Consider the following 25,566-nt stretch of genomic DNA (forward strand, 5'->3'; position numbering starts at 1 on the left):
ACTGCGCCACCCGGGAGGCCCCGAGACATATTTTTTTTAATAGCTCCATAATGATGCAGCGCCACACTGCAGTGACTGGGAGGTTAAAGTAAAAAGGGCATTTCTATGGACAAAGGCAAAATAAAAAACAAAGGCAAAAATCCTGACTGGCTGCATCACTTCCTGGTACGGAAATTGCTCGGCCTCCCACCGCAAGGCACTACAGAGGGTAGTGCGTACGGCCCCAGTACATCATTGGGGCTAAGCTGCCTGCCATCCAGGACCTCTACACCAGGCGGTGTCAGAGGAAGGCCCTAAAAATTACCGGAGTGCCAAGTCTAGGACAAAAAGGCTTCTCAACAGTTTTTACCCCAAAGCCATAAGACTCCTGAACAGGTAATCAGATGGCTACCCGGACTATTTGCATTGTGTGCCCCCCCCCAACCCCTCTTTTACGCTGCTGCTACTCTCTGTATATCATATATGCATAGTCACTTTAACTATACATTCATGTACATACTACCTCAATAGGCCCGACCAACCAGTGCCCCCGCACATTGGCTAACCGGGCTATCTGCATTGTGTCCCGCCAACCCCTCTTTTACGGTACTGCTACTCTCTGTTCATCATATATGCATAGTCACTTTAACCATATCTACATGTACATACTACCTCAATCAGCCTGACTAACCGGTGCCTGTATATAGCCTCGCTACTGTTATAGCCTCGCTACTGTAAATAGCCTCGCTACTGTTATTTTTGACTGTCTTTTTACTGTTGTTTTATTTCTTTACTTACCCATTGTTCACCTAATACATTTTTTGCACTATTGGTTAGAGCCTGTAAGTAAGCATTTCACTGTAAGGTCTACTACACCTGTTGTATTCTGCGCATGTAACAAATAAACTTTGATTTGAATAATACAACCACACACACACACACAGAGACACAAACACACACACACACACACACACACACACACACATCTTGTTATTTGCTTAAACGAGACATAACATTGTAACTCACGTTTTTGTGATTGACACATTTCATGAGCACCAGTTCCCTGTATGCCCTCTTGGCATGGGTCTGGTTCTGAAAGGGTCTGCTGAGCTTCTTGATGGCCACGTTCCTGTCGAGGACCGCATCGTACCCGGCACTGCAGAGAGCACAGCAGAAAACAGAGAATTAGAACTATGTCATTGTACCAGTCAAATTGCCATGCTCCAAGGGGCTTTGTTTGTTCTACAGTAGCTATTTGTTCTATTTGTATGTGAGAAAACAGGTCATCTACAGTGAGAAAACAGGTCATTTACAGTGAGAAAACAGGTCATCTACAGTAAGAAAACAGGTCATCTACAGTGAGAAAACAGGTCATCTACAGTGAGAAAACAGGTAATCTACAGTGAGAAAACAGGTCATCTACAGTGAGAAAACAGGTCATCTACAGTGAGAAAACAGGTCATCTACAGTGAGAAAACAGGTCATCTACAGTGAGAAAACAGGTCATCTACAGTGAGAAAACAGGTAATCTACAGTGAGAAAACAGGTCATCTACAGTAAGAAAACAGGTCATCTACAGTGAGAAAACAGGTCATCTACAGTGAGAAAACAGGTCATCTACAGTGAGAAAACAGGTAATCTACAGTGAGAAAACAGGTCATTTACAGTGAGAAAACAGGTCATCTACAGTGAGAAAACAGGTCATCTACAGTGAGAAAACAGGTAATCTACAGTGAGAAAACAGGTAATCTACAGTGAGAAAACAGGTCATCTACAGTGAGAAAACAGGTAATCTACAGTGAGAAAACAGGTAATCTACAGTGAGAAAACAGGTCATTTACAGTGAGAAAACAGGTCATCTACAGTGAGAAAACAGGTCATCTACAGTAAGAAAACAGGTAATCTACAGTGAGAAAACAGGTCATCTACAGTGAGAAAACAGGTCATCTACAGTAAGAAAACAGGTCATTTACAGTAAGAAAACAGGTCATCTACAGTGAGAAAACAGGTCATCTACAGTGAGAAAACAGGTCATCTACAGTGAGAAAACAGGTAATTTACAGTGAGAAAACAGGTCATTTACAGTAAGAAAACAGGTAATCTACAGTGAGAAAACAGGTCATTTACAGTAAGAAAACAGGTAGTCTACAGTGAGAAAACAGGTCATTTACAGTAAGAAAACAGGTCATTTACAGTGAGAAAACAGGTCATCTACAGTGAGAAAACAGGTCATCTACAGTAAGAAAACAGGTAATCTACAGTGAGAAAACAGGTCATTTACAGTAAGAAAACAGGTCATCTACAGTAAGAAAACAGGTCATTTACAGTAAGAAAACAGGTCATCTACAGTAAGAGGGCCTCCCAAGAGGCACAGCGGTCTAAGGCACTGCATTGCAGTGCTCGCTGTGACTCTACAGATCCTGGCTCAAATACAAACTGCTGCTAATCACTGCTGCTAATCACAAAATGGCTGATACACTGTGTTCACAAAAGCGCTCAAAGAAATAGAGATGAACAACATTGTTTCAGGATGTTACTCAAACAAAGCGGGCGCATGGTGAGCTACTGGTCAGATTTCAGCCTCTGCCAGTGTCACATGTTAGTGGAGATTTGGATGTGAGATTGAGGTTGGACATTGTCTACCATAACTGCGTTGAGAGGTCGCGTGTAGCCTGCACATATAGTAAACAATTGAATGATGATCAATTGAATGATGAATGATGAATGATTCAGATTCATAGTCACAGTGTGAACTCTCATCTGGTGTCAACAGTCAGGTTATATCACTGATACGTCATACAAAGACGGGCTATTCTCATAGATATACAATAATACATTGCGTTCGATATTTAATCCTATGAGTGTTATATCATCCATTACTTCCTAGTCATCATTCACAGACAGCTGTTGTCTAGGTGATGACAAGCAAAGAGGAGTTAGAGAGAGTGACGGAGCATCTATGTGTGGACAGAGAGGATCTGATATCAAATCAGAGCTCTGGTTTTAAAAGCATCTGTCGAGGGGCAAGAAGACTGCACTGCTATCCTCCCTGTCTATTATCCTCCCTGTCTGTTATCCTCCCTGTCTGTTATCCTCCCTGTCTGTTATCCTCCCTGTCTGTTATCCTCCCTGTCTGTTATCCTCCCTGTCTATTATCCTCCCTGTCTGTTATCCTCCCTGTCTGTTATCCTCCCTGTCTGTTATCCTCCCTGTCTATTATCCTCCCTGTCTATTATCCTCCCTGTCTGCTATCCTCCCTGTCTATTATCCTCCCTGTCTGTTATCCTCCCTGTCTGTTATCCTCCCTGTCTGTTATCCTCCCTGTCTGTTATCCTCCCTGTCTATTATCCTCCCTGTCTGTTATCCTCCCTGTCTGTTATCCTCCCTGTCTGTTATCCTCCCTGTCTGTTATCCTCCCTGTCTGTTATCCTCCCTGTCTATTATCCTCCCTGTCTGTTATCCTCCCTGTCTGTTATCCTCCCTGTCTGTTATCCTCCCTGTCTATTATCCTCCCTGTCTGTTATCCTCCCTGTCTATTATCCTCCCTGTCTATTATCCTCCCTGTCTATTATCCTCCCTGTCTGCCATCCTCCCTGTCTATTATCCTCCCTGTCTGTTATCCTCCCTGTCTATTATCCTCCCTGTCTGTTATCCTCCCTGTCTGTTATCCTCCCTGTCTGTTATCCTCCCTGTCTGTTATCCTCCCTGTCTATTATCCTCCCTGTCTATTATCCTCCCTGTCTATTATCCTCCCTGTCTATTATCCTCCCTGTCTGTTATCCTCCCTGTCTGTTATCCTCCCTGTCTGTTATCCTCCCTGTCTATTATCCTCCCTGTCTATTATCCTCCCTGTCTATTATCCTCCCTGTCTATTATCCTCCCTGTCTATTATCCTCCCTGTCTGTTATCCTCCCTGTCTATTATCCTCCCTGTCTGTAATCCTCCCTGTCTATTATCCTCCCTGTCTGTTATCCTCCCTGTCTGTTATCCTCCCTGTCTATTATCCTCCCTGTCTGTTATCCTCCTTGTCTATTATCCTCCCTGTCTGTAATCCTCCCTGTCTATTATCCTCCCTGTCTGTTATCCTCCCTGTCTATTATCCTCCCTGTCTATTATCCTCCCTGTCTATTATCCTCCCTGTCTATTATCCTCCCTGTCTGTGTCTCTCCTTACAGTGGTTCTTCCTTTAAAAGTTGTGTCGTACTGCAGCACACCTTGTGGGTTGCCGCAGAATTCTATGGCACGTTATTTAAGTGTCAGCCATTGTTGCCATTAATGCTAGTTAGTGCTAGTTTGACCACCAGAGGGCATCTTTGAGAAGCATTTGACTGTTTTTAATATTGGCTGTACTAGAGAATTTTAAAACCTTTTTTTGTAAGAACATAGTTTATGGGATTGATTTTAAGAAAGTTACCTTAATTAATTTGATTAATATTATGGTGTTTCTATCCAAGAAAAACAAAACCCTCCGGGTTTCCGTTGGGAAAATATGGCTCTGTACAACGTGACCGGTGAAGAGGAAAATAATCTTAACATTTCCACACCCTAATTGTAGTCTAACCAATACCCAAACGGAGATTCAGTGAAAATAAAAATCAAGACCAGTCCCCATGCTTGTCTCAGAGCAGCGCGAAATGGTGCTGAAATAGTTGACCACACGCGGGTAGGCTATTGCTTCAAATCCTATTATAACAATTGAATGACTTTGGGTGTTCAACAATTTGTTGCCTTCATTAGCCTACTTTATTCTGAAAAATTAATCCGTAACTCTGCCAAGCCTACAAGCAAAGATGAACAGGTGAAGGCCATCAAGACATTTTGGCTTGAGAAACGGACAAATACATTGATCATCTCAGCAAGGTTTTACCCGTGGTCATGGAGCTGGGGGGAAGTGCAACTAAAATGTAGCTGAGATGTACTGTACAGTACTTGAAATAAACATCTACATTTTAAAAGTCTTTTTTATTGTTATTTTATGAACGAAAGCAGAAAGATGTTGATGAATAGATACTGTGTAAAACTACTTTAGTACTATAGCATCGAATACATTGCAAGTTGGGGGGATTTTCACACCTACAGCAACCGGGCAATTAATCTAATTGTTGGATAACAGATCGGCTCTCGGAACTCATTAAGAAGTGGCTTCTATCTTCGATATGCTTAAAATGCCACAATGTCACAAATAATCTAACACACACAACATGAGCAGATTAACTTGGTCAAAACAGAGTCTATTGTCCTGCTGATAGTTGAAATTAAACATCTGCATTTTCAAGAGTATTTTTATCATTCTTTTATTCATGAAAGCATAAAGATGTTGATGAAGAAATACTGTACAGTATATGCTTTATCCGACATTATGTGGTTGCATGATGTTTGTAGTTAGAAATGTAAAACTTTAGAATACTTAATACATTGCAAATTGGGGGGATTTTTTTTCACACCTAGCCCGAGCTATTAGACTATCCTTTTGTAAAGGTGGAAGAGTCTATTGTCAGGCTAAGAACCCATCACAGAAACGTTGTTTGCACCCATAGGTTTTAGGCCTGCAGTAGGTTATAATAATCCATGCCTTCTGGGAATTTTTTAAAGTTCAAAAGTTATGGGTGGAGTTAGAATTTTGGCTGTCAGAAGTATTAAAATCAACCAATGTCAGCCTTTAAATGCTTTATTATCCAAATGTTTAAAGTGCTGTGTGGGCGACGGAGAGAATGCATTTGACTGTTTTTAATATTATCGCTTTCAGGAGGAACGGAAAATTGGGTGTCAATTCATAAACCATGTGCCATATTTTCATCAAGGACATGTTGTTTTCAGGGTCCACAAACAGAAGGCGGAGTTCCAGAGCTCACAGGTTGAGCCTGGCATGGATTGTGACTGCATCTCATTCCTCGCCCCCTCTTCAACGTCTCATTCTTCGCCTGACTCTCCGCCAATGACGTGACTCTCCGCCAATACCACCTGGCTCTGGACCAATGCATCGGCTGATTCATTTTACAATCACGGCTAAAGCGATTTAATTAAGAGTTTCAGTTAGGAAAATATGCCGCTGTACAACGGGACCGGTCGGGAGAACTGTAAATAAAAATCTGATTGATTTATCAAGACCAGTCCCCATGCTCTGTAATTCAGTAATAGTAATAATAATAATAATCGTTGGATAACAGATCGGCTCTTGGAACTCATGAAGAGGTGGCTTCTATCTTCAATATAATCATTAATTCAGAAGGTTAAACCCATAGGTTTTAGGCCTGCCGTAGGTTATAATAAACAGACAAATGTGTGTCAATTCATAAAGCATGTGCTATGGAATCGGTACATCGAAAATCTCTTCCCAACTATTTTGCAATCTATATGGCACAGTTGTCAATTTTTTTGTCTTTAAATGAAACTGGTATATATTTTTATTTATCACAATTTTCTTTAACCAATTTTGGTCTTTAACGTAGGGCCGACAGATAAGTTCCTTACTTCTGTCTTTTCTGGTTGATTAAACTGAAATTGCAACCAACTTTCTATGGCTTGTTTAAAAAAGAATGATATTCTGTAGATCATTTTTTTCAAATAACCCGAAAGTGAGCGGTTGTAATCTGAATAAAGGGAAAAAGGCCATTCTTGAACATGGGGTGAGACATTCTTACTACTTTGTAAATAAAGACAGTTTGTTATTTACAATTATTTATTTCTGTTTTTAGAGGGAGAGAAACCAAAATCCCACCGTGCCTATTTTTCGAAAATGTCAAGTGAAATTCCCCCTTTGTATTTACCCAAGTTCTCTCTTAACTCCAAGACCACTGACATGTTTTTTTTATTGTTGCCTGATGCAGGACTCTAGTGCCAGAGAAGAGAGACTCTCAGACTGAATTAATTGCCATAGTTTAGACTACCGATAGAGATAGATCAGCGTTCTAACTCCCCCTTTGTGATAGTGTGGTGCAATGACAGAATGACACCATCTACCACTAACGGTCACGGCATAAGATGCAACTTTTAAAGAAAGAACCACCATACATTTCTCTCTCTCTCTCCCTATAACCCTCTCTCTCTCTCTCTCCCTATAACCCTCTCTCTCTCTCTCCCCCTATAACCCTCTCTCTCCCTATAACCCTCTCTCTCTCTCTCCCTATAACCCTCTCTCTCTCTCTCCCTATAACCCTCTCTCTCCCTATAACCCTCTCTCTCTCTCTCCCTATAACCCTCTCTCTCTCTCTCCCTATAACCCTCTCTCTCTCTCTCTCTCTCTCTCTCTCTCTCTCTCTCTCTCTCCCTATAACCCTCTCTCTCTCTCTCCCTATAACCTCTCTCTCTCTCTCTCCGTATAACCCTCTCTCTCTCTCTCCCTATAACCCTCTCTCTCTCTCTCCCTATAACCCTCTCTCTCTCTCTCCCTATAACCCTCTCTCTCTCTCTCCCTATAACCCTCTCTCTCTCTCTCCCTATAACCCTCTCTCTATCTCTCTCTCTCTATAACCCCCCCCTCTCTCTCCTTCTCCCTCTCCTTCTCCCTCACTCTCCTCCCTATACCCCCCTATCTATCCCTATCTCTCTCTCTCTAGCCCCTCTCGCCCTCTCTATCTCTCTCTCTCTCCCGATACCCCCTCTCTCTCTCTCTCTCTCTCTCCCTCTCTCTCTCTCTCTCTCTCTCTATACCGCCCATCTCTCTCTTTTTCTCCATCTCCTTCTCCCTCTCTCCTTCTCCCTCTCCATCTCTATCCATTTACCCCCACCCTTCTCTCTCTCTCTCTCTCTCTCTCTCTCTCTCTCTCTCTCTCTCTCTCTCTCTCTCTCTCTCCTGTCTCTCTCTCTCCTGTCTCTCTCTCCTGTCTCTCTCTCCTGTCTCTCTCTCCTGTCTCTCTCTCCTGTCTCTCTCTCCTGTCTCTCTCTCCTGTCTCTGGCTCAGCTCAGGAAAACATGTTTGTGCTCATTAACAATGCAACAGCAGCAGGCAGCCTCCTGAAATACAGGATTGGAAAGGCTACTGGGACAGATGCTATGCTGTCTGACCGTAAAATGAAAACAATGCTTAGCTAATACAACATAATGATTATCTAATATGATACAATGCTATGCTAATACCACACAATCCTTAGCTAATACAACACAATGATTATCTAATATGATACAATGCTATGCTAATACCACACAATCCTTAGCTAATACAACACAATGGTTATCTAATATGACACAATGCTATGCTAATGCCACACAATGCTTAGCTGACACAACACAATGGTTATCTAATATGACACAATGCTATGCTAATAGCAATGCAATGCTATGCTAATAACTTTCTGTCCAAAAATGATGCAGTAAAATGTATCCATGCTTTTGTTACTTCTAGGTTAGACTACTGCAATGCTCTACTTTCCGGCTACCCAGATAAAACACTAAATAAACTTCAGTTAGAGCTAAATACGGATGCTAGAATCCTGACTAGAACCAAAAAATGTGATCATATTACTCCAGTGCTAGCCTCCCTACACTGGCTTCCTGTTAAGGCAAGGGCTGATTTCAAGGTTTTACTGCTAACCTACAAAGCATTACATGGGCTTGCTCCTACCTATCTTTCCGATTTGGTCCTGCCGTACATACCTACACGTACGCTACGGTCACAAGACGCAGGCCTCCTAATTGTCCCTAGAATTTCTAAGCAAACCAGCTGGAGGCTGTCACGCCCTGACCGTAGATTGCTTTGTATGTTTCTATTTTTAGTTTGGTCAGGGTGTGATGTGGGTGGGTATTCTATGTTGTAGGTCTAGGTTTTCTATTTCTATGTGTTTGGCCTGGTATGGTTCTCAATCAGAGGCAGCTGTCTATCGTTGTCTCTGATTGAGAGCCATACTTAGGTAGCCTGTTTTCCCACTTTTGGGTGTGGGTGGTTATTTTCTGGTTAGTGTTTGTTGCACCTGTCAGAACTGTTCGTTGGTCGTTTTGTTGTTTTTGTTCGTGTATTTATTCTTGATTAAAAGTATTATGGATATGTACCACGCTGCACTTTGGTCCTCCTCTCCTTCTCCCGACGACAATCGTTACAGAGGCAGGGCTTTCTCCTATAGATCTCCATTTTTGTGGATTGGTCTGCCTACCCATGTGAGAGACGCAGACTCGGTCTCAACTTTTAAGTCTTTACTGAAGACTCATCTCTTCAGTGGGTCATATGATTGAGTGTAGTCTGGCCCAGGAGTGTGAAGGTGAATGGAAAGGCTCTGGAGCAAAAAACCGCCCTTGCTGTCTCTGCCTGGCCGGTTCCCCTCTCTCCACTGGGATTCTCTGCCTCTAACCCTATTACAGGGGCTGAGTCACTGGCTTACTGGTGCTCTTGCATGCCGTCCCTAGGAGGGGTGCGATACTTGAGTGGGTTGAGTCACTGACGTGATCTTCCTGTCTGGGTTGGCGCCCCCCCTTGGTTTGTGCCGTGGCGGAGATCTTTGTGGGCTATACTCGGCCTTGTCTCAGGATGGTAAGTTGGTGGTTGAAGATATCCCTCTAGTGGTGTGGGGGCTGTGCTTTGGCAAAGTGGGTGGGGTTATATCCTTCCTGTTTGGCTCTGTCCGGGGGTATCATCGGATGGGGCCACAGTGTCTCCTGACCCCTCCTGTCTCAGCCTCCAGTATTTATGCTGCAGTAGTTTATGTGTCGGGGAGCTAGGGTCAGTTTGTTATATCTGGAGTACTTCTCCTGTCTTATCTGGTGTCCTGTGTGAATTTAAGTATGCTCTCTCTAATTCTCTCTTTCTCTCTTTCTTTCTCTCTCTCGGAGGACCTGAGCCCTCGGACCAAGCCTCAGGACTACCTGGCATGATGACTCCTTGCTGTCCCCAGTCCACCTGGCCGTGCTGCTGCTCCAGTTTCAACTGTTCTGCCTGCGGCTATGGAACCCTGACCTGTTCACCGGACGTGCTACCTGTCCCAGACCTGCTGTTTTCAACTCTCTAGAGACCGCAGGAGTGGTAGAGATACTCTTAATGATCGGCTATGAAAAGCCAACTGACATTTACTCCTGAGGTGCTGACTTGCTGCACCCTCGTCAACTACTGTGATTATTATTATTTGACCATGCTGGTCATTTATGAACATTTGAACATCTTGGACATGTTCTGTTATAATCTCCACCCGGCACAGCCAGAAGAGGGAAGAGGACTGGCCACCCCTCCTAGCCTGGTTTCTTCCTAGGTTTTGGCCTTTCTAGGGAGTTTTTCCTAGCCACCGTGCTTCTACACCTGCATTGCTTGCTGTTTGGGGTTTTAGGCTGGGTTTCTGTACAGCACTTTGAGTTATCAGCTGATGTAAGAAGGGCTATATAAATTGATTTGATTTGATTAATACCACACAATGCTTAGCTAATACAACACAATCCTTAGCTAATAGAACACAATGCTTAGCTAATAGATCACAATGCTATGCTAAAACAACACAATCCTTAGCTAATAGAACACAATGCTATGCTAATACAACACAATGCTATGCTAATAGAACACAATGCTATGCTAAAACAACACAATCCTTAGCTAATAGAACACAATGCTATGCTAAAACAACACAATCCTTAGCTAATAGAACACAATGCTTAGCTAATACAACACAATCCTTAGCTAATAGAACACAATGCTATGCTAAAACAACACAATCCTTAGCTAATAGAACACAATGCTTAGCTAATACAACACAATCCTTAGCTAATAGAACACAATGCTATGCTAAAACAACACAATCCTTAGCTAATAGAACACAATGCTTAGCTAATACAACACAATCCTTAGCTAATAGAACACAATGCTATGCTAAAACAACACAATCCTTAGCTAATAGAACACAATGCTTAGCTAATACAACACAATCCTTAGCTAATAGAACACAATGCTATGCTAAAACAACACAATCCTTAGCTAATAGAACACAATGCTATGCTAAAACAACACAATGCTATGCTAATAGAACACAATGCTATGCTAATAGAACACAATGCTATGCTAATACAACACAATGCTATGCTAATACAACACAATGCTATGCTAATAGAACACAATGCTATGCTAAAACAACACAATGATTCACATGATTATGTTTCATGATGTTCATGAAAACATCTCATAATCTGTCATCTGGGCACTTGAAAAATACAATAGTGCTTTAACAACATCTGTTAAAAACTCATTCAGGATTACAAGGAATTTACCCACAATCCTCCATGAAATGCCTCCTGGGTATAGGGAGGAAGCATGATAGTCATACAGACAAACTAGTGTTTTCATGAGACGCTGTCACTACATTTTAGCCATCGACACACACACACACACACACACACACACACACACACACACACACACGCGCGCGCGCACGCATGCATGCACACACACAGAGACACACACACAGACACACAGACACAACGTCAAGTAACCTGTAACCAGTCAGTAACCTTTTAGGACCTGTGTCAGTTGTAGTTTCAGTAGCAGTGGTAGATTCCCCTGACTGACCCCAAGGCTCCTGTCAGAACAGCCTCCAGATACATCATATCAACCATCATACCAACCATCATTCCAACCATCATACCAACCATCATACCAACCATCATACCAACCATCATATCAACCATCATACCAACCATCATACCAACCATCATTCTAACCATCATATCAACCATCATACCAACCATCATACCAACCATCATATCAACCATCATTCCAACCATCATTCTAACCATCATATCAACCATCATACCAACCATCATATCAACCATCATTCCAACCATCATATCAACCATCATACCAACCATCATACCAACCATCATACCAACCATCATTCTAACCATCATTCCAACCATCATACCAACCATCATACCAACCATCATATCAACCATCATATCAACCATCATATCAACCATCATATCAACCATCATACCAACCATCATTCTAACCATCATACCAACCATCATACCAACCATCATACCAACCATCATATCAACCATCATTCCAACCATCATTCTAACCATCATACCAACCATCATATCAACCATCATTCCAACCATCATTCTAACCATCATATCAACCATCATACCAACCATCATTCTAACCATCATTCCAACCATCATTCTAACCATCATTCCAACCATCATACCAACCATCATACCAACCATCATATCAACCATCATACCAACCATCATTCTAACCATCATTCCAACCATCATACCAACCATCATATCAACCATCATATCAACCATCATACCAACCATCATTCTAACCATCATATCAACCATCATTCTAACCATCATATCAACCATCATACCAACCATCATTCTAACCATCATTCCAACCATCATACCAACCATCATACCAACCATCATATCAAGCATCATTCTAACCATCATTCCAACCATCATTCTAACCATCATACCAACCATCATTCTAACCATCATTCCAACCATCATATCAACCATCATACCAACCATCAATCAGGTCTTACAGGTCCTACCCTCTCCCTCGTCTCCTCCTCCTACCCTCCCTCCCCTCTCCCCATCCTACCCTCTCCCTCCTCTCCCCTTCCTACCCTCCCTCTGCCCTCCCTCCTCTTCCCCCACTCTCCCCATCCTACCCTCCCCCTCCTCTTCCTTCCCCTCTCCCCATCCTACCCTCTCCCTCCTCTCCCCTTCCTACCCTCCCTCTGCCCTCCCCTCCTCTTCCCCCCCTCTCCCCATCCTACCCTCTCCCTCCTCTCCCCCTCCTACCCTCCCTCTGCCCCCCCTCCTCTCCACCTCCTCTTCCCCCCCTCTCCCCATCCTACCCTCCCTCTGCCCCCCTCCTCTCCCCCTCCTCCTCTCTCCAGTTCAGTTAGAGGGTCTTATAGTCTATGTGCTAGAGATAATTCAACTTTAATGGCCAACAGTCACCGTTCCCCGGGGATTATAGGAATATTTCTACCAGGAAGCTATTTGTACGGAGGCTGCTTTGTGTCAACAGTGTGTGTGTGTGTGTGTGTGTGTGTGTGTGTGTGTGTGTGTGTGTGTGTGTGTGTGTGTGTGTGTGTGTGTGTGTGTGTGTGTGTGTGTGTGTGTGTGTGTGTGTGTGTGTGTGTGTCTACACCCTATGCTGACTCCGCACAATCTCATCACAGCAGAATAGAAGCTATTTATCAAGCTAGCAGGCCGCCAGACGTATGAGGAATATTAGGCCGTTACATTACTATTCAGACACCAGGCCCCCAGACGTACAAATCCTCTACAATGTTAGTGTCCGTCATACGAACTCACAGAGGAACCGACAGGGGAACCGACAAGGGAACCGACCGGGGAACCGACCGGGGAACCGACAGGGGAACCGACCGGGGAACCGACAGGGGAACCGACCGGGGAACCGACCGGGGAACCGACCGGGGAACCGACCGGGGAACCGACCGGGGAACCGACCGAGGAACCGACCGAGGAACCGACAGGGGAACCGACCGGGGAACCGACAGATGAACCGACAGAGGAACCGACAAGGGACCGACATGGGAACCGACAGGGGAACCGATAGAGGAACCGACAGGGGAACAGACAGAGGAACCGACAGACTAACAAGAATATTCAGCTACAGCACATCTCAGAATAATCAATATCTTGGAATACATTGTAGTCGGCCGAGAGAGCTTTCCTTCATCATTTCTATATTGACATTCAAAACAATATCTACAAACCTTGTGTTGTAAAGAAAAGAGTCAACAATATAAAGACTAGCGTTTGAACTGGGGAGGTATTTTTTGGGGTTTCCATGTATTACTTCATAGTTGTGATGTTTTCACTATTATTCTACAATGTAGAAAATAGTTTAAAAAATTAAGAAAAAGCATTGAATGAGTAGGTGCGTCCAAACTTTTAACTGGCACTGTATGTAAATAAGGTATTTCTGTTTTCGTTTTTTTAATAAATGTGAACAAATGTATAAAAACCTGTTTGAAAAAAATGATTGTATACATTTTAGAATGAGGCTGTAACGTAACAAAACGTGGAAAAAGTCAAAGGGTTTGAATACTTTCCGAAGGCACTGTGTCTTTCTATGAAGAAAGAAGGTGGGCGGTGTAGCCATAGAAACAGCAGTAGAATGTTAATGGAAAGCTTGGAGCCAATAGGGACCTTAGAAAACCATCACTATGAGGGCTGTGTGATGTCATCACCACTAGCCCAACCTGCTGATGCATCCTAAGGTGGAGCTCTGTCTGAAAGCTCTCTGACCATTGTGTCTCTGTCTGAAAGCTCTCTGACCATGGTGTCTCTGTCTGAAAGCTCCCTGACCATGGTGTCTCTGTCTGAAAGCTCCCTGACCATGGTGTCTCTGACCATGGTGTCTCTGTCTGAAAGCTCTCTGACCATGGTGTCTCTGTCTGAAAGCTCTCTGACCATGGTGTCTCTGTCTGAAAGCTCTCTGACCATGGTGTCTCTGTCTGAAAGCTCTCTGACCACGGTGTCTCTGTCTGAAAGCTCTCTGACCACGGTGTCTCTGTCTGAAAGCTCTCTGACCACGGTGTCTCTGTCTGAAAGCTCTCTGACCACGGTGTCTCTGTCTGAAAGCTCCCTGACCATGGTGTCTCTGACCATGGTGTCTCTGTCTGAAAGCTCTCTGACCATGGTGTCTCTGTCTGAAAGCTCTCTGACCATGGTGTCTCTGTCTGAAAGCTCTCTGACCATGGTGTCTCTGTCTGAAAGCTCCCTGACCATGGTGTCTCTGACCATGGTGTCTCTGTCTGAAAGCTCTCTGACCATGGTGTCTCTGTCTGAAAGCTCTCTGACCATGGTGTCTCTGTCTGAAAGCTCTCTGACCACGGTGTCTCTGTCTGAAAGCTCTCTGACCACGGTGTCTCTGTCTGAAAGCTCTCTGACCACGGTGTCTCTGTCTGAAAGCTCTCTGACCACGGTGTCTCTGTCTGAAAGCTCTCTGACCACGGTGTCTCTGTCTGAAAGCTCTCTGACCACGGTGTCTCTGTCTGAAAGCTCTCTGACCACGGTGTCTCTGTCTGAAAGCTCTCTGACCACGGTGTCTCTGTCTGAAAGCTCTCTGACCACGGTGTCTCTGTCTGAAAGCTCTCTGACCATGGTATCTCTGTCTGAAAGCTCTCTGACCATGGTATCTCTGTCTGAAAGCTCTCTGACCATGGTGTCTCTGTCTGAAAGCTCTCTGACCATGGTGTCTCTGTCTGAAAGCTCTCTGACCATGGTGTCTCTGTTTGAAAGCTCTCTGACCATGGTGTAACCACACCGTAGTGCAGGGGTCGTGCTGATCTAGGATCAGTTTGCCTTTTAGATCAGAAGAAATACAATTACATTGACAAGGGGGGAGCTGATACTAGATCTTTGAATACAAGACCAGGGCTCGTATTCACAAAGCATCTCAGAGGTACTGATTTAGGATCAGTTAGGATTCCTTTTAGAGCACAATGAATACAATTACATTGACAAGGGGGAGCTGATGCTAGATGACTATCCCAACTCTGAGACGCTCTTGGAACACAAGCCCAGGTCTCTCTCTCACAGCGAGAACATTGTCTCAGTGTACAGGGGAACATCTCCTGAATCTGATTATATAACAGAATGCATAATGATGTTGATTTCATGATACGTCTTTCTCTCTGTTATTTGCAGTCTGACTGGAGGCAGGACAACAACAGTATACCCTATATTCAACAGTATTTATTTAAAAGCCTGTATTATCGTAGCCTATGCCTGCTTCCCAAATGGTACCCTATATAGTGCACTACTTTTGACCAGAGCCCTATGGCAACCTTTATTTTCTCTCAGGAGGATTTATCTTTTTGTGGTGTTAATACTGTTGCCGTGGGACACAACTTGAAACACCAAATCGTGTTACTCTGTGAATGAACCAGATGAATTAGAATTTCCTGTTTACCATCCAAAGAAACAGAATTACTAGAGCAGGATTGACATAAAAAAAAGGGGATGCCCGGTCTAGTAGTTCTATTTCCAACCGTTCTATTAGTTATATTTCTACGGTTACAGCATTCCTACAACTCACCCATTTCCCTTTTGTAAGTGTACACAATCGCTATGGGAAGGAGGCCACGGGAGAGAACAGGAGGTTACATCCAGGGGGGGGGGGGGGGGGGGCTCTTGCCTGATTCCAGGGGAAAGACAGACGGACCAAGGCAGAATGACGTTGACAAAGTGTTGGAATGGAAATCTCCATTGATCTCCCTTTTTCCAAGGGTAGAGCACAGTCTTTTCATTCCTGAGCTGCTGACAGAGCTGCCGTGAGGTGAATGTTAATGATTTCCTGGTTCCTACTGAGCTTCAGAATGTATCAGACAGCTCATCATGACCAAACTGGTTCTTTCTAGACTAAGCACCCAATTTGGTATTCTTAAAAACTGCCAGGATTTCCACAAAGTGTCAATCACTGATACCGCCCAGTGAAATATTTTGTTTATTTGTATTTTTTTATGCTAAGACCACACAAGTCAATCAAACCAGTCAATATCTGCCAGTACATTATACAGAAACCAAATATGACGTTATGCAGTGGAATACTCTCTTTAACATTTCATTCATTTCACTATAAACAATCCATATCTGCACACTGTCATCCTACTGAAACCCAATAATAATACATTCAACAGTTCATTTATTTTCCTTCACAACAATATAACGAGTGTAAAAAGCAGTGTTCCAGTACTCACCAGACAATTCCCTGAGCTCCAGAACCGATGGGTTTTAGATTCTGGTAGCGTTTGAGAACTGTGAAGGTGGAATCTCCTACTTCCACGCTGTAGAACTGGTTGTCCACTTTGCTTTTAGACATGTTGTAGTGTTTGCCGATATATGACACATCCAATTGTTTACCAAAACCCTGCAGTAGACAGACAAAACAAAAAGGTCAGTGATGTCACTTTCACCTCTGGGACTGGCTCTAAAACACCAGTTGCATTGCTAAAGTTATTTTATTCATTTTATTCATTCAAAATACCATTTAGAACTAGTCCCATTAACAATGCATGTTGACTACAGTACAATATGCCTGCAACATTAAAGCATATATCACATATTCTGTGTCCGCTGTTATTGGCATGTCTAATTTCCAAACTTCATAATAAGATATTCTTATTCATTCCACTTCCTTCACTCTTGAGTTTTCTAAAACAACAGTTTACAGAAAACTATAGAAACAAAACATGCCTGTTCGGTATTCTGTGGACAAAGGGTTTGCATGAGAGTGGGGACGTATCGGCTATCCAGAACTAACAGGGAGACATAAACCGGGCAGGACAGGGATGCAACATGGTAGTGTCTCAAATTGCCACACAGGACACACACATTACTCCATGTACATGTCCAGCCCAGTCTAGTAACTGACTGTCCAAACATGCATACATAAGCCAAATATATTCCATGTTGAATAAGAGACTAGCATAGTACAGCACCACAGAGATATAGTGCATTCATTCTATTTCTATGCACATTATACATGTGTCCCAAATAGCACCCTAATCACTAATAGTGCACTACTTTTGAACAGAGACCTATGGACAGAAGTAGAACACTATATAGGATATAGGCTGCCATTTGGATGCATTTTCTGAAGAGAATAAGACTATAGCAAGAAGATCTGCAGTCAGTCCAGACCAGAGCCTGTTCCTCCTGTAGAGATCTAGAGTAAGTCCAGACCAGAGCCTGTTCCTCCTGGGGAGATCTGGAGTAAGTCCAGACCAGAGCATGTTCCTCCTGGGGAGATCTGGAGTAAGTCCAGACCAGAGCATGTTCCTCCTGTAAAGATCTGCAGTAAGTCCAGACCAGAGCCTGTTCCTCCTGGAGAGATCAGCAGTCAGTCCAGACCAGAGCCTGTTCCTCCTGTAGAGATCTACAGTCAATCCAGACCAGAGCCTGTTCCTCCTGTAGAGATCTGCAGTAAGTCCAGACCAGAGCCTGTTCCTCCTGTAGAGATCTGCAGTCAGTCCAGACCAGAGCATGTTCCTGGAGAGGTTGAAGAGCCCTGCTATCTGCAGTAAGTCCAGACCAGAGCCTGTTCCTGGAGAGGTTGAAGAGCCCTGCTATCTGCAGTCAGTCCAGACCAGAGCCTGTTCCTGGAGAGGTTGAAGAGCCCTGCTATCTGCAGTCAGTCCAGACCAGAGCCTGTTCCTGGAGAGGTTGAAGAGCCCTGCTATCTGCAGTCAGTCCAGACCAGAGCCTGTTCCTGGAGAGGTTGAAGAGCCCTGCTATCTGCAGTAAGTCCAGACCAGAGCCTGTTCCTGGAGAGGTTGAAGAGCCCTGCTATCTACAGTCAGTCCAGACCATAACCTGTTCCTGGAGAGGTTGAAGAGCCCTGCTATCTGCAGTAAGTCCAGACCAGAGCCTGTTCCTGGAGAGGTTGAAGAGCCCTGCTATCTGCAGTCAGTCAAGACCAGAGCCTGTTCCTGGAGAGGTTGAAGAGCCCTGCTATCTGCAGTCAGTCCAGACCAGAGCCTGTTCCTGGAGAGGTTGAAGAGGCCTGCTATCTGCAGTAAGTCCAGACCAGAGCCTGTTCCTGGAGAAGTTGAAGAGCCCTGCTATCTGCAGTCAGTCCAGACCAGAGCCTGTTCCTGGAGAGGTTGAAGAGCCCTGCTACCTGCAGTAAGTCCAGACCAGAGCCTGTTCCTGGAGAGGTTGAAGAGCCCTGCTATCTGCAGTAAGTCCAGACCAGAGCCTGTTCCTGGAGAGGTTGAAGAGCCCTGCTATCTGCAGTCAGTCCAGACCAGAGCCTGTTCCTGGAGAGGTTGAAGAGCCCTGCTATCTACAGTCAGTCCAGACCAGAGCCTGTTCCTGGAGAGGTTGAAGAGCCCTGCTATCTACAGTCAGTCCAGAACAGAGCCTGTTCCTGGAGAGGTTGAAGAGCCCTGCTATCTGCAGTCAGTCCAGACCAGAGCCTGTTCCTGGAGAGGTTGAAGAGCCCTGCTATCTGCAGTCAGTCCAGACCAGAGCCTGTTCCTGGAGAGGTTGAAGAGCCCTGCTATCTGCAGTAAGTCCAGACCAGAGCCTGTTCCTGGAGAGGTTGAAGAGCCCTGCTATCTGCAGTCAGTCCAGACCAGAGCCTGTTCCTGGAGAGGTTGAAGAGCCCTGCTATCTGCAGTAAGTCCAGACCAGAGCCTGTTCCTGGAGAGGTTGAAGAGCCCTGCTATCTGCAGTAAGTCCAGACCAGAACCTGTTCCTGGAGAGGTTGAAGAGCCCTGCTATCTGCAGTAAGTCCAGACCAGAGCCTGTTCCTGGAGAGGTTGAAGAGCCCTGCTATCTGCAGTAAGTCCAGACCAGAACCTGTTCCTGGAGAGGTTGAAGAGCCCTGCTATCTGCAGTAAGTCCAGACCAGAGCCTGTTCCTGGAGAGGTTGAAGAGCCCTGCTATCTGCAGTCAGTCCAGACCAGAGCCTGTTCCTGGAGAGGTTGAAGAGCCCTGCTATCTGCAGTCAGTCCAGACCAGAGCCTGTTCCTGGAGAGGTTGAAGAGGCCTGCTATCTGCAGTAAGTCCAGACCAGAGCCTGTTCCTGGAGAGGTTGAAGAGCCCTGCTATCTGCAGTCAGTCCAGACCAGAGCCTGTTCCTGGAGAGGTTGAAGAGCCCTGCTATCTGCAGTAAGTCCAGACCAGAGCCTGTTCCTGGAGAGGTTGAAGAGCCCTGCTATCTGCAGTAAGTCCAGACCAGAGCCTGTTCCTGGAGAGGTTGAAGAGCCCTGCTATCTACAGTAAGTCCAGACCAGAGCCTGTTCCTGGAGAGGTTGAAGAGCCCTGCTATCTGCAGTCAGTCCAGACCAGAGCCTGTTCCTGGAGAGGTTGAAGAGCCCTGCTATCTACAGTCAGTCCAGACCAGAGCCTGTTCCTGGAGAGGTTGAAGAGCCCTGCTATCTACAGTCAGTCCAGACCAGAGCCTGTTCCTGGAGAGGTTGAAGAGCCCTGCTATCTGCAGTCAGTCCAGACCAGAGCCTGTTCCTGGAGAGGTTGAAGAGCCCTGCTATCTGCAGTCAGTCCAGACCAGAGCCTGTTCCTGGAGAGGTTGAAGAGCCCTGCTATCTGCAGTAAGTCCAGACCAGAGCCTGTTCCTGGAGAGGTTGAAGAGCCCTGCTATCTGCAGTCAGTCCAGACCAGAGCCTGTTCCTGGAGAGGTTGAAGAGCCCTGCTATCTGCAGTAAGTCCAGACCAGAGCCTGTTCCTGGAGAGGTTGAAGAGCCCTGCTATCTGCAGTAAGTCCAGACCAGAACCTGTTCCTGGAGAGGTTGAAGAGCCCTGCTATCTGCAGTAAGTCCAGACCAGAGCCTGTTCCTGGAGAGGTTGAAGAGCCCTGCTATCTGCAGTCAGTCCAGACCAGAGCCTGTTCCTGGAGAGGTTGAAGAGCCCTGCTATCTGCAGTAAGTCCAGACCAGAGCCTGTTCCTGGAGAAGTTGAAGAGCCCTGCTATCTGCAGTCAGTCCAGACCAGAGCCTGTTCCTGGAGAGGTTGAAGAGCCCTGCTATCTGCAGTAAGTCCAGACCAGAACCTGTTCCTGGAGAGGTTGAAGAGCCCTGCTATCTGCAGTAAGTCCAGACCAGAGCCTGTTCCTGGAGAGGTTGAAGAGCCCTGCTATCTGCAGTAAGTCCAGACCAGAACCTGTTCCTGGAGAGGTTGAAGAGCCCTGCTATCTGCAGTAAGTCCAGACCAGAGCCTGTTCCTGGAGAGGTTGAAGAGCCCTGCTATCTGCAGTCAGTCCAGACCAGAGCCTGTTCCTGGAGAGGTTGAAGAGCCCTGCTATCTGCAGTCAGTCCAGACCAGAGCCTGTTCCTGGAGAGGTTGAAGAGGCCTGCTATCTGCAGTAAGTCCAGACCAGAGCCTGTTCCTGGAGAGGTTGAAGAGCCCTGCTATCTGCAGTCAGTCCAGACCAGAGCCTGTTCCTGGAGAGGTTGAAGAGCCCTGCTATCTGCAGTAAGTCCAGACCAGAGCCTGTTCCTGGAGAGGTTGAAGAGCCCTGCTATCTGCAGTAAGTCCAGACCAGAGCCTGTTCCTGGAGAGGTTGAAGAGCCCTGCTATCTGCAGTCAGTCCAGACCAGAGCCTGTTCCTGGAGAGGTTGAAGAGCCCTGCTATCTGCAGTCAGTCCAGACCAGAGCCTGTTCCTGGAGAGGTTGAAGAGCCCTGCTATCTGCAGTAAGTCCAGACCAGAGCCTGTTCCTGGAGAGGTTGAAGAGCCCTGCTATCTGCAGTCAGTCCAGACCAGAGCCTGTTCCTGGAGAGGTTGAAGAGCCCTGCTATCTGCAGTAAGTCCAGACCAGAGCCTGTTCCTGGAGAGGTTGAAGAGCCCTGCTATCTGCAGTAAGTCCAGACCAGAACCTGTTCCTGGAGAGGTTGAAGAGCCCTGCTATCTGCAGTAAGTCCAGACCAGAGCCTGTTCCTGGAGAGGTTGAAGAGCCCTGCTATCTGCAGTCAGTCCAGACCAGAGCCTGTTCCTGGAGAGGTTGAAGAGCCCTGCTATCTGCAGTAAGTCCAGACCAGAGCCTGTTCCTGGAGAAGTTGAAGAGCCCTGCTATCTGCAGTCAGTCCAGACCAGAGCCTGTTCCTGGAGAGGTTGAAGAGCCCTGCTATCTGCAGTAAGTCCAGACCAGAGCCTGTTCCTGGAGAGGTTGAAGAGCCCTGCTATCTGCAGTAAGTCCAGACCAAAACTTGTTCCTGGAGAGGTTGAAGAGCCCTGCTATCTGCAGTAAGTCCAGACCAGAGCCTGTTCCTGGAGAGGTTGAAGAGCCCTGCTATCTGCAGTCAGTCCAGACCAGAGCCTGTTCCTGGAGAGGTTGAAGAGCCCTGCTATCTACAGTCAGTCCAGACCAGAGCCTGTTCCTGGAGAGGTTGAAGAGCCCTGCTATCTACAGTCAGTCCAGACCAGAGCCTGTTCCTGGAGAGGTTGAAGAGCCCTGCTATCTGCAGTCAGTCCAGACCAGAGCCTGTTCCTGGAGAGGTTGAAGAGCCCTGCTATCTGCAGTCAGTCCAGACCAGAGCCTGTTCCTGGAGAGGTTGAAGAGCCCTGCTATCTGCAGTCAATCCAGACCAGAGCCTGTTCCTGGAGAGGTTGAAGAGCCCTGCTATCTGCAGTAAGTCCAGACCAGAACCTGTTCCTGGAGAGGTTGAAGAGCCCTGCTATCTGCAGTCAGTCCAGACCAGAGCCTGTTCCTGGAGAGGTTGAAGAGCCCTGCTATCTGCAGTAAGTCCAGACCAGAACCTGTTCCTGGAGAGGTTGAAGAGCCCTGCTATCTGCAGTAAGTCCAGACCGGAGCCTGCTCCTGGAGAGGTTGAAGAGCCCTGCTATCTGCAGTCAGTCCAGACCGGAGCCTGTTCCTGGAGAGGTTGAAGAGCCCTGCTATCTGCAGTCAGTCCAGACCAGAGCCTGTTCCTGGAGAGGTTGAAGAGGCCTGCTATCTGCATTAAGTCCAGACCAGAGCCTGTTCCTGGAGAAGTTGAAGAGCCCTGCTATCTGCAGTCAGTCCAGACCAGAGCCTGTTCCTGGAGAGGTTGAAGAGCCCTGCTATCTGCAGTAAGTCCAGACCAGAGCCTGTTCCTGGAGAGGTTGAAGAGCCCTGCTATCTGCAGTAAGTCCAGACCAGAACCTGTTCCTGGAGAGGTTGAAGAGCCCTGCTATCTGCAGTAAGTCCAGACCAGAGCCTGTTCCTGGAGAGGTTGAAGAGCCCTGCTATCTGCAGTCAGTCCAGACCAGAGCCTGTTCCTGGAGAGGTTGAAGAGCCCTGCTATCTACAGTCAGTCCAGACCAGAGCCTGTTCCTGGAGAGGTTGAAGAGCCCTGCTATCTACAGTCAGTCCAGACCAGAGCCTGTTCCTGGAGAGGTTGAAGAGCCCTGCTATCTGCAGTCAGTCCAGACCAGAGCCTGTTCCTGGAGAGGTTGAAGAGCCCTGCTATCTGCAGTAAGTCCAGACCAGAACCTGTTCCTGGAGAGGTTGAAGAGCCCTGCTATCTGCAGTAAGTCCAGACCAGAGCCTGTTCCTGGAGAGGTTGAAGAGCCCTGCTATCTGCAGTAAGTCCAGACCAGAGCCTGTTCCTGGAGAGGTTGAAGAGCCCTGCTATCTGCAGTAAGTCCAGACCAGAGCCTGTTCCTGGAGAGGTTGAAGAGCCCTGCTATCTGCAGTCAGTCCAGACCAGAGCCTGTTCCTGGAGAGGTTGAAGAGCCCTGCTATCTGCAGTCAGTCCAGACCAGAGCCTGTTCCTGGAGAGGTTGAAGAGCCCTGCTATCTGCAGTCAGTCCAGACCAGAGCCTGTTCCTGGAGAGGTTGAAGAGCCCTGCTATCTGCAGTAAGTCCAGACCAGAGCCTGTTCCTGGAGAGGTTGAAGAGCCCTGCTATCTGCAGTCAGTCCAGACCAGAGCCTGTTCCTGGAGAGGTTGAAGAGCCCTGCTATCTGCAGTCAGTCCAGACCAGAGCCTGTTCCTGGAGAGGTTGAAGAGCCCTGCTATCTACAGTCAGTCCAGACCAGAGCCTGTTCCTGGAGAGGTTGAAGAGCCCTGCTCTAGACTGTCCAGTTCTATCAAGAGGTCTGCTTTTCAACAGCCGACTGACAATTAAATAGATCATAATTAACAAAGATCTCCAGTAATTGCAATCGTTTATTGAATTTAGTGGGGTGGTTCTAGACAGCTTTTATTAAAGACAGATAACAGTGCCTTCAGAAAGTATTCACACCTCTTGACTTGTTCCACATTTTGTTGTGTTACAGCCTTAATTTAAAATGGATACAATTTAGATGTTGTGTCACTGGCCTACACACAATACCCCTTAATGTCAAAGTGGAATTATGTTTTTAGAAATGTTTTGGAATTAATCAAATTAAAAGTGGAAATGTCTTGAGTGACTAAGTATTCAACCTCTTTGTTATGGCAAGCCTAAATAAGTTCCGGAGTAAAAATTTGCTTAACAAGTCACATCATAAGTTGCATGGACTCTCTCTGTGTGCAATAATAGTGTTTAACATGATCTTAATTGACTACCTCATCTCTATACCCAATACATACAAATTATCTGTAAGGTCCTTCAGTCGAGCAGTGAATTTCAAGCACAGAATCAACCACAAAGACCAGGGAGGTTTCCAATGCCTCGCAAAGAAGGACACCTATTGTTAGAAGGGTCAAATAAACAAGCAGACATTAAATATCCCTTTGAGCATGGTGAAGTTATTAATTACACTTTGGATGGTGTATCAATACACCCCGTCACTACAAATATACAGGTGTCCTTCCTAACTCAGTAGCCGGAGAGGAAGGAAACCATTCAAGGATTTCACCATAAGGCCAATTGTGTCTTTAAAACAGTTCCAGAGTTTAATGGCTGTGAAAGGAGAAAACTGAGGATGGATCAACAACATTTTAGTTCCTCCACAATACTAACCTAATTGACAGAGCGAAAAGAAGGAAGCCTGTACAGAATAAAACATATTCCAAAATCTGCATCCTGTTTCTGCACAGGATACACTAAAGTAAAACTGCAAAACATTTTGCAAAGCAATTCACATTTTGTCCTGAATACAAAGTGTTATTTTTGGGGCAAATACAACACATTTCTGAGTACCACTCTTCATATTTTCAAGCATACTGGTGGCTGCATCATGTTATGGGTATGCTTGCATTTGTTGTGGACTGGGGAGTTTTTCTAGATAAAAAATAAATGGAATGGAGCTAAGCACAGGCAATACCCTAGAGGAAAACATGGTCCAGTCTGCTTTCCACCAGACACTGGGAGATGAATTCACCTTTCAGCAGGACAATAACCTAAAACACAAGGCCAAATCTACACTGGAGTCGCTTACCAAGACGACATTGAATGTTCCTGAGTGGCGTAGTTACAGTTTCGACTTAAATCGGCTTGAAAATCTATGGCTAGACTTGAAAAATGATCAACAACCAACTTGACAGAGTTTGAATTTTTTGTTTTAATAATTAGCAAATATTGTACAATCCAGGTGTGCAAAGCTCTAAGAGACTTACCCAGAAAGACTCACAGCTTTAATTGATGCCAAAGGTGATTTTAACATGCACTGACGGAGGGGTGTGAACACTTATGTCAATGTGATATTTCTGTATTTCATTTTTAATACATTTGCAAACATTTCTAAAAACATGTTTTCACTTTGTCATTATGGGGTATTGTGTGTAGATGGGTGAGAAAACAAATACATTTAATGAATTTTGAATTCAGGCTGTAATGTAACATCATAGGTTAAGGGGAATGAATACTTTATGAAGGCTCTGTACATCCCAAAGATGTATCCTTCCATCTATCCTTCCATCCTTCCATCCTTCCATCCATCCATCCTTCCATTCTCGCCACCAAATCCATTCCCCACCCCCGCCCTCCCCCCTCCCCTCCCTCACCCACACCACCAACCCCATCCACCACCTCCCCCCCCTCCATCATCATCCACTCCCTCATCCTCCTCCACCACCACCATCCACCATCCTTCCTTCCACCCATCCATCCATTCCCCATCTCCTTCCTTCCACCACATCCATCCATCCACCATCCATATCCCACCTCCATCCACCATCCATCTCCTTCCTTCCTTCCTTCCTTCCTTCCTTCCTTCCCATCCACATCAAAACTATCCATCCATCCATCCATCCATCCATC

At 45.7% G+C, this 25,566-nt stretch overlaps 1 protein-coding gene across 8 annotated transcripts in view; it reads right to left on the bottom strand.

Annotated features, from left to right (window-relative positions):
- The window catches only part of mapk10 (mitogen-activated protein kinase 10), an 83,275-nt gene that overhangs the window by 54,515 nt on the left and 3,194 nt on the right, over positions 1–25,566 (bottom strand). For 4 of the 8 annotated variants that reach the window (XM_038988759.1, XM_038988760.1, XM_038988761.1 and 1 more), the window contains exons 1-2: positions 16,638–16,759; positions 1,006–1,135 (exon numbers count right to left, since the gene is read on the bottom strand). In XM_038988759.1, the coding sequence (XP_038844687.1) occupies positions 1,006–1,135; positions 16,638–16,759 (252 nt within the window). Of the gene's footprint in view, positions 1–1,005; positions 1,136–16,637; positions 16,808–25,566 lie in introns of those variants that run through there. The other 4 variants (XM_038988764.1, XM_038988763.1, XM_038988766.1 and 1 more) reach the window with 2 other exon arrangements.

The sequence above is a fragment of the Salvelinus namaycush genome, chromosome 3, assembly GCF_016432855.1.
Source record: "Salvelinus namaycush isolate Seneca chromosome 3, SaNama_1.0, whole genome shotgun sequence".
Taxonomy (NCBI): Eukaryota; Metazoa; Chordata; class Actinopteri; order Salmoniformes; family Salmonidae; genus Salvelinus; species Salvelinus namaycush.